At 36.4% G+C, this 9,277-nt stretch overlaps 2 protein-coding genes across 2 annotated transcripts; both read right to left on the bottom strand.

Annotated features, from left to right (window-relative positions):
* Positions 1–6,648: 6,648 nt before the first annotated feature.
* LOC139483199 (uncharacterized) lies at positions 6,649–7,086 on the bottom strand. Its single transcript, XM_071267231.1, has one exon. It carries the CDS (start codon positions 7,084–7,086, stop codon positions 6,649–6,651), a length of 438 nt encoding a protein of 145 aa, XP_071123332.1.
* A 1,837-nt stretch (positions 7,087–8,923) lies between these two features.
* LOC139483198 (uncharacterized) lies at positions 8,924–9,274 on the bottom strand. Its single transcript, XM_071267230.1, has one exon. The coding sequence runs from the start codon at positions 9,272–9,274 to the stop codon at positions 8,924–8,926; it is 351 nt and encodes a 116-aa protein (XP_071123331.1).
* Positions 9,275–9,277: the final 3 nt, after the last annotated feature.

Here is a 9,277-nt window from a genome sequence, read left to right as displayed (position 1 = left end):
AAAGCGGGTGGAAGACGGTAGAGGAATACCAGACGAACAGTCTAGCAGATAATTCCGAAGACGAGAAAAGAATACGCAGAGCTGATGTTAGAGCTGCACAGAAAATGAAGGCAGAGAGAAAGACTAAGAAGAGTAGATTTACCCCCATTTCGCACCCCACATCAACCAGATCGAGTGCACCCATACCTGTTCAGACATCATTACCTGTACACAGACCAGGGAAATGTTACGAATGTGGAAAATCAGGTCATTGGCGTAAAGATCACGCTGCAATGAAGCAGAGCTTTGATAAGATAAGTATTGACTTTGAATATTTATCAGATTGTCAAGATTTCGAAGAATTCGGTATTTCCGATTCTGAAAATATAAAGTATGATTGTTTAAACAAGTCTAGATTTCTAAACGAAAACAACATGTCGATAAGTAAACAAGTAGATAATAGATCGCCGATAGGCATGCTTAAAAAGGCTTATAATCATTGGACAAAATCAGGTGCTAATGATCACGTATTAGACGTGATCAAGAACGGGTATAAACTACCTTTTTACACTGTACCAAGCATTTGTTTTTTGAAAAACAACAGATCGGCATTAGATAATCCTGAATTTGTACATAGTGAGATAGAAAAATTAATTAGTTTAGGTTGTGTGTCAAAAGTAGATCTCATACCAAAAGTAGTAAATCCTTTGACAGTAGCTAAAAATAAGGATAAGTTGAGATTAGTTTTAGACGCCAGGCATGTAAATCCGCACTTGCATACATTTAGATTTAAGTATGAAGATGCAAGTGATGCAGCAAATTTGTTTAACAAGCAAGATTATCTGTTTTCATATGATTTAAAATCCGCATACCATCATATTGAGATATTTTCTGAACATAAAACATATCTTGGATTTGCGTGGGAAATTTCAGGAAAGATTTCCTATTATGTTTTTAATGTATTGCCATTTGGTATTTCAACAGCTGGTTACATTTTCACTAAAGTTACTAGACCGGTAGTACAGTATTTTAGACAAAAAGGTATAAAAATCATCATGTATTTAGATGATGGCATAGGTGGAGGGGAAAATTATGAGAAAGCATTAGAAATAAGTAATCAAGTGCACACAGAATTGCAAATGTTTGGGTTTCTTATAGCAGAACAAAAATGCAATTGGCAACCTTCTCAGACAGTTAAATGGTTAGGTTTAATATGGGACATGTGTGTTGGTAAGGTTTATGCGTCACCTGAACGATTAGATAAACTGAGAAATTTTTTAAAACACTTTCTCGAGAAAATTTCTTCAGGAAACTGCTTCTTTAAAGCGAGGCTAGTGGCTTCATTAGTAGGTCAGATAATTTCTATGCAAGCAGCTATGGGTAGTGTGGTTAGATTGAGAACTAGGAGTCTTTATGAATGCATAATGCAAAAAACTAGTTGGGATTCGCCAGTTTTAATTAAAGAAATGGCATTTGATGAAGTCGTTTTCTGGAAGGAAAACGTAGAGTTCCTCAATGGTAAGGAACTGTTAGACGAGAAAGTCTGCACCAGTGTGGTGTACACCGATGCCTCTGGTATAGGCTTCGGTGGGTATATAGTAGAGTATGAAGAAAGCGAAGCAATAGGTTCATGGAAACCTGATGAACAAGTAAAAAGTTCAACTTGGCGTGAACTTGAGGCAGTTTATAGAATGCTTATGTCGAAATTGACCTATTTGAAGGGTCAAAAAGTTCTATGGAGAACTGACAATCAGAACGTTGTACACATATTATGTAAAGGTAGTGTCAAGTCAGATCTACAAACAATCGCAATAAATATTGCAGACATATGTACTAGGGAAAAAAATTCAGTTAAGCCCACAATGGATACCCAGAACTGATAACGTAAAAGCTGATTTATTCAGTAAAACGTCAGATTGTGATGACTGGGAAATCAAAGAATATATTTTCAACCATTTTGATAAAAAGTGGGGTAGATATTCAATAGACAGATTCGCGTCAGATTACAATAAAAAATGCATACGCTTTAATTCAAAACATTGGTGCACAGGTACCGAAGGTATTGATGCGTTTAATTATACATGGGCAGGAGAGAACAATTGGATTGTTCCACCTCCTAGTTTGATTGCAAAATGTATTTTAAAGATACTACAAGAACACGTTACATGTACATTAGTAATTCCCAAATGGACCTCAGCAGCCTTTTGGCCAATGTTGGTGACTGAGGGGGGGGGGAAACTGAAAACTTTTATTGTAGAGTCAGAAGGTTTCTCCTCAAATCATATTTTACGAGGAAGGGAAAAACACGGTATTTGTGGTATGTACAAATCTGTATTTGACATGATGGCATTAAAAATTTGTTTTTAATTCGTTTAAAAACACATGTGTATAGAACATAACAGCTGTTACGAATTGGAACAATTATTTTATGCAACGAAATAGATATTTATGGTTTAATTTATTTTGACAGGGATTCAACTAGGACAAACAATAGAAGACGAAATATTGGCAGCTGGTGTGACGTCAGATAACTTTTCAACTTTAGCCGATCGAATGGTACATTTTTTATTACATTCTAGAAGTGACAATACAACTAAATTATATCATGGTGCTTTTCGGAGATTCGAGAAATTCATCATTTCTGAAGGCGGAGTGGCAATTCCAGCAGAACCTATTCACGTGTCATTGTATTTAACCAAACTTTTAGACAGTGGTTCTTCGCACAGTGTTTTACAAACTGCTTTTTATGCTATTAAGTGGGCGCATAATATAAACAATTTCGATGATCCGACAGATAATAATTTCGCCAAACATTTGTTAGAATCCTCAAAAAGACAAGAGCATAGTCCAAAAGTTAAGAAAGATATTATTGACTCAGCTAATATAGTTAAGCTTTGTGAAAAGTATACTTATAATGAGGACATAGGTGTAATTAGAGATTTAGTTATGATAGTGCTTGGTTACTCTGGGTTTTTACGATTTAGTGAAATCAGTAATATAAAGTACAAAGATGTTAAATTTTGTGAGTCACATATCGATATTACTATAGAAAAGAGTAAAACCGACCAATACAGATTAGGTGACTCGATAGTTATTGCCAAAGGTCAATCCGCAGCATGTCCTTTTATTTTACTAAAAAAGTATTTAAATTTAGCTAAGATTAGTTCGTCAGATGAATTCCTATTCAGACCTATTTTTAGATCAGGCAGATATTATAGTTTGATATATAAAAACAAACCACTTAGTTACACTAGGGCCAGAGAATGTATTGTCAATCGTTTGAAAGAAGTTTGTAAAAATTTGAATATTGGTTTGCATTCACTGAGAGCTAGTGGTGCTACAAAAGCAGCGAATTCCAATGTAAGCGACAGGTGTTGGAAACGTCATGGTCGTTGGAAAAGCGACTCGGCTAAAGACGGGTATGTCGCTGATTCATTAGAACATAGATTAGAAGTGACCAAGCATTTAGGTATTTGATTTTTTAGGAAAAAATGTTTTTTCTAGTGTTTTGTACTAACTATTCTGCGCCCGTTCTCTGTGGATTTCTATAGTTCGTCCGTACGGCAAATGCAATATATATATTTGTTGAGTTATTATTTAGATTTATATAGTTTGAAGTATAGTTCAATTTGTATTTGGTATACTGGTCAGTCAACATTGAGTATGTTTGGTATATATAGTTTGGTATAGTAAATACGTATATTTTTCTGCGTTTCGTAGTATAGTAGAAAAATAATGTATTGCACGGTTCATCAAGACTAAGTGTAGTCACGTGTTCAGAATGACCAATGGTCAAGGTTTTTTATGGTTTGGCGCCAAATGTATTGTCCGTGTTAAGGTCTTCATTCTAGCCGTGGACGTTCGATAGTAAACCACAAATTACAAGTGTATATATTTATATATAAGAATGTTATAAGCAGTGGCTGTTTATTTTTGTATTTGGTTTTTTAAGCGCTGGACTTGACGCTTTCTCTGGAAGTGGTGTCGGCATTACCTCGAGTCACAGGTTTCCATGAATTAAGTTATTTTTTATGGTTTTTCCTGGGTGGCATTCATCACTAATGACGGAGATGAAGATTCAAAGAATAGAATCTTTTATATTGTTTATGAAATAGACAAATCTGTTAGTCTAATGTATCATTTTGGATTGATGTAGTGTAATAAATATGTATCGTCACATAATGTCAGATTATATCATATTAAAAGCCGGCTAGTTCGTCCGTACGGCAAATGCAATATATATATTTGTTGAGTTATTATTTAGATTTATATAGTTTGAAGTATAGTTCAATTTGTATTTGGTATACTGGTCAGTCAACATTGAGTATGTTTGGTATATATAGTTTGGTATAGTAAATACGGGTAAGTTTCTGTACACGATTGGTGAAGATAAGACACGCACATGGATTTACAGTGATTTTACGGTCATATCGTGTACACCATCCCAAACAATCGTCAGCAGGTGAAATAGAATGTGAATGTTCTCTATGAAACCAACAGTGAAATATAACTTTATAGGCATCAAAATATTCGCACGCAAAATATGCATACGATAAGGGGGCTCCTTGGTGTGAACACGATGATATGTACTTCATTTAAAGTTTACATCCAAGCGAACTATAATAATTTGACGGGCGCAATTTTTCCGTGAAACTGATCATGACGAAGTCACGTGTTTCGCGACCGTGGCGGTGATACTATGGGAAAACCAGAAGCCACTAGTCAAAGGTACACAGACAATACCACGACAAAAGAGAAACCGAGGACAAGACAACCTACTGTAACAATAAAAAATATTTTACAGAGAAAACTAAAAGTTGAGCAACACGAGCCCCATAAAACTCCGAAGGACTAATCAGTCCATTCTTGCTCTTTGCAACCGTCGTTGAAACTAACCATGATACAATGTAGTCAGTATATTTCTATGAAGTTATTACTTTAGGCCAACAAAGACTTCAAAATGGCCACCAAGTTAAAGGGGACAATGTAGATAAAAGACAAATACGAATTAAGAGTTAACTAAAGCAGGTATTGTTGTGTATAACAACTTTGTTAAGAATCGCCGTGATATCATATAAATGGTTTATTCCCCATTGTCCCACTTTTTAAAATTTTAGAGTTCTGATAGTCCCACATTATTTTATGAAGTAAAATGTTCTTAGATAAACAAGGTTACTATTGTTTGTTTTGCTAAATAAACAAGAACTAATTATTGTACATTTAATATGAAATTTAAAAAAGTATAAAAAAAAAGTTTTTTAAATCATTAGATAAATGCACTTTTTTTTATTAAAAAAATATATTGAATCTGATATATGAAATATATCTACAATATTATTTTTACGTTATTTATAGGGATGTCAAAAGACAAAGTAGACAATATACATGTATGTATCATCTGTTCCTTAGGAGCTCGTATTTTTTTTATAATACGACTTGTCCATTTATTGGCAACAACAATATTGGACTTCAGGTACTTGTGCTTATTCGTGTTGCTCAGTCTTACTTTTTCTGTGTTTTGTTTTTGCACTATCGTTTATCTGAACTTCTTTTTTTTAGCCATGCCGTTGTCAGTTTATTTTCGACCTACTGGTTTGAATGTCGCTCTCGTTTATATCTTTAAATTGTAAATTAAACAATTATAGTTCAGTTTCAAATACAGAGTGATTAAATTAATTTAAATGTACATCTCATACCAATTACGTTTGTGATTAACAAACAAAGATAAGTGTTTACGGCTTGTGATGAGTTTTAAAATTATTAATCAATGAAAGTGTTGATCCGTTTACAAACACCGTTACAAATATCTCTAATCAGTTCCGTAGGGTTCACCGCAGGTCACTTTCATTTTGTTCTTGTTTAGAAATATGATCGGGTCAACAATTTCAGACGAAAGACTGTTTGACTTTCTATTTTTTGTTACAATTAATGCATATGAAAAAATTACCTCGGAAGGAAAGGACGTTGCTGGTATTGCTATAACAAAACGTAGCCTCAAGATAAATATTTTATGTCGTTAATTAATTTTATTTAGTATTACGAATGGGGTGTTTTAAATGAACTAAAGTGAGTGGGAATGTTTAGAGAAATATCTCAAGATGTATAACAGTCAAACGAGTATCCGAGTACTAAAACTGTACTCGAGTACTCGGCCTTCCGATCGAGTACCCGAGTACTCGACTACTCGTTGCCATCCCTAGTTATTTATAAAACAAATGTCAATACCTTAATTTTAAGTACTTTTTCTCTGTAAAGTAATTATATATATATAGAAATAATGCATGCAATTTAAAAAAATAAAATCATTGACATTCTACACTCTACTCGTTGATAAAGATGTTTCCATTTTTACTAGGAAAGTCAGAGGTCATTTATACAACATTCTCTGCACCGTCAGATGCACCTAAAGACAACAACATTTTTTATTGATAACAAAGCTGCTGTCTAGAATTTTTCCAGATCAGCCTTTCCAAGAATCACTATTAATTAAAGGTTGTTTTTCCAATATTCCGATTGTTTTTGCAGTCAACAGCACATGTTATTTACATACAGTACTGGTGGAATTACTGCGAACACCGCCAATGTCCTCAGCCGAGGCCATCCGTCATCATGTGTTTCGACCCCTAGCTCGGTACACTCTCAGGATGGGGGGTCCACAGTGGTGATCAATCACTGCGCATTGGTGGTGGGTTTCCAGCTACTACTATCTCTCTTCATCCATATCCAGCAAGATGCTTTCTCTGTTGCTTGGCCCAGTTTCTTGATTGCTGCTCTTCTATTCTGGCCAGTCACTCCAACTGCAGAAAACATTCTCCACACTGACTGTGCAGGGAAGCCTCTGCAGCCAACCTCAACAGGAAAGTTCCATGTCTGGCATCCTCTATCTCTGCACTCTGCCAACAGTCCATCATATTTTGCCCTCTTTCTTTCATTTGCTTCGCCACATCTCTCCTCCCAGGGAACTGTCAACTCTATGATTACTACCTTTTTACTGCTTGTAGACCAAAGTACCATGTCTGGTCTTAGGTTAGTTGGTACAATATCAGGAAATTGCATCTTCTTTCCTAGATCAACTTCTAATTGCCAATCCTTCGCCTGATTAAGCATTCCTGATAATATGTTCTTTTTACTTTTCTGGCCTACTTCACCCTCCTTCACAAACTGGATTTTGATAGGTTTGTCTCTAATGTGTTTTGCATCTTTCCTCTGTTTCTCTATCACTTCAGCAAGTTCCCGGAGTACTTGGTTGTGTCACCATGTATATCTCCCCTGTGTAAGAGCGATATTGCACCCTGAAATTTTATATTATATATTGTAGAGTTCCTCCGTTTCCGCACAAGGGACAGTCTGGTGTTTCTGAAAGTTTCCACCTGTGCAGATTTGAAGGTGTTGGTAACACATCATACACTGATCTCAGGAGGAACTGCAGTTGGTATTGCGGATATCGCCATATATCTGACCATGTAAGGGATCGTTGTTCCAAATCCCATCTCGACCAAGCACCTTGGCTCCCTAATTTTACTGTCTTTGCTTGTCTGTTTTCTTCTTCTCTAGATTTTATCTCTCTTTGGACAAGACTTCGTCTTTCTTGGGTGTTAGCGTTCTTCCAGTAGCAACTTTTTGATGTACCAAGGCCCTGTCGTCCTACTGCCACTGTTCCAACAATATCTTTACGTCTCAATCTATTCTCTGCCTCTGAAACTGCTTTTGATGCTGACCATTTTCGTCCTGTTCTTACTTGGACACCTGCTGTTCTTACTTTGTCATCTCTAGATTCTTTCAGTGTCATCACAAGGCGACTTTTGCTAACTTTGAATTCTTCCACTAGAGATGTAAATGGTAGCTGCAACTTTGCGGTCCTGCTGTACAGTCCTACAGTTGTAAAACTTGGAGGGACACCTAACCATTTCCTAAGATGTCTGTTGATGGTTCTTTCAAGCTTCTCAACTGTTGTCAATGTTATTTCATACAGAATAAGTGGCCATGATATCCTTGGCAGGAGTCCATGTTGGTATATCCATGCCTGTAATTTCCCTGGTAGACCTGTCTTGTCGATGTTCCTCATTCCCTCTGAAACCTGTTGTTCAATTCTCTTGATATTGTTTTTATCACTTTGAGAGTCATCATACCATTTTCCTAAGCACTTGATGGGATTGTCTATTATTGATGGAATGACTTCTCCTTGCACCTTCAGTTCGACTTGGTGTGTTCTCTTCCCTTTCCTTATAATTAGAGCTCTAGACTTCTTTGGCTTGAAAGACATTCTTGCCCATGTTACTGTCTCTTCCAAGGCCTTTAATACCCATCTAGCCTGGACATGGGTATCTGTAGTGATGGTTAAATCGTCCATGAACCCTCTATTTGTTGGTTGCCTGATGTCAGTTGATGTTTTCGGGCCTCTAGTTTCTCTTTCTCCAGATTTAATAATCATATTCATTCCCATGACAAACAAGATAACTGAGATAGTACATCCAGTAACTATTCCTTTTTGTAGTTTCTGCCATGTTGTTGTAAATGTGCTTGTTGTAAATCGCAGCTCAATCCCACTGAGATAACTTCTTATAACTTTCTTAAAGTGGTCGGGAATATGGTAATGGTCTAGTGATTGTTGTATCAGCATGTGAGGAACAGTACCATAGGCATTGGCCAAATCTAGCCATACTACTGTAAGATCTTTCTTGTTCACTTTGGCCTCTTGAATAAGTTGTGAAATGATGCTTGTATGTTCAATACATCCCGAGAATCCTGGTATTCCGCCCTTCTGTACTGAAGTGTCTACATAGTTGTTATCTGTCATATATGATGTCATCCTTCTAACCATAATAGAGAAGAAGATCTTTCCTTCTACATTTAGGAGGGAAATTGTCCGAAATTGTTCGATGTCCTCCGATTTTTTTTCTTTTGGAATAAACCATCCCTCTGCTTTCTGCCAACATGATGGTATCTACCCTTTGCTCCAAACTACTTTCAGTAGCCTCCACAGGTGTTTCAAAATTTTTGGGCACTTCTTATATACCTTGTACAGGATGCCATTTGGTCCTGGTGATGATGCAGACCTGGCTTTCTTCACTACATCTGACACTTCTTTCCATGATGGTTCCTTAGTGTTCATTGGTATTTCTGGTTCTGGTACATTTTCTATCCTATCGCAGTTACCTAGATGTTCCCACTGCCTTTCGTCGCTGTGTGTCTCGGATAGATGTTTTTCCACTTCCTCTTTCGTGCTTGTTACTGAACCTGCCTTTGTTACGTCCAGTGTTGCTTTGGTAAACTTGTAGGGGTTGGCAACAAACATTGC

Source organism: Mytilus edulis, chromosome 7 (assembly GCF_963676685.1).
Source record: "Mytilus edulis chromosome 7, xbMytEdul2.2, whole genome shotgun sequence".
Classification (NCBI taxonomy): domain Eukaryota; kingdom Metazoa; phylum Mollusca; class Bivalvia; order Mytilida; family Mytilidae; genus Mytilus; species Mytilus edulis.
Note: the sequence above shows the minus strand (reverse complement) of the source record. Positions and strands in the feature narration are given on the sequence as shown.

Bases quoted from the DNA above. Each gene is read 5' to 3' on its own strand.
- LOC139483199 (XM_071267231.1), bottom strand. From the start codon at position 7,086: ATGCTTAATCAGGCGAAGGATTGGCAATTAGAAGTTGATCTAGGAAAG.
- LOC139483198 (XM_071267230.1), bottom strand. From the start codon at position 9,274: ATGTTTGTTGCCAACCCCTACAAGTTTACCAAAGCAACACTGGACGTA.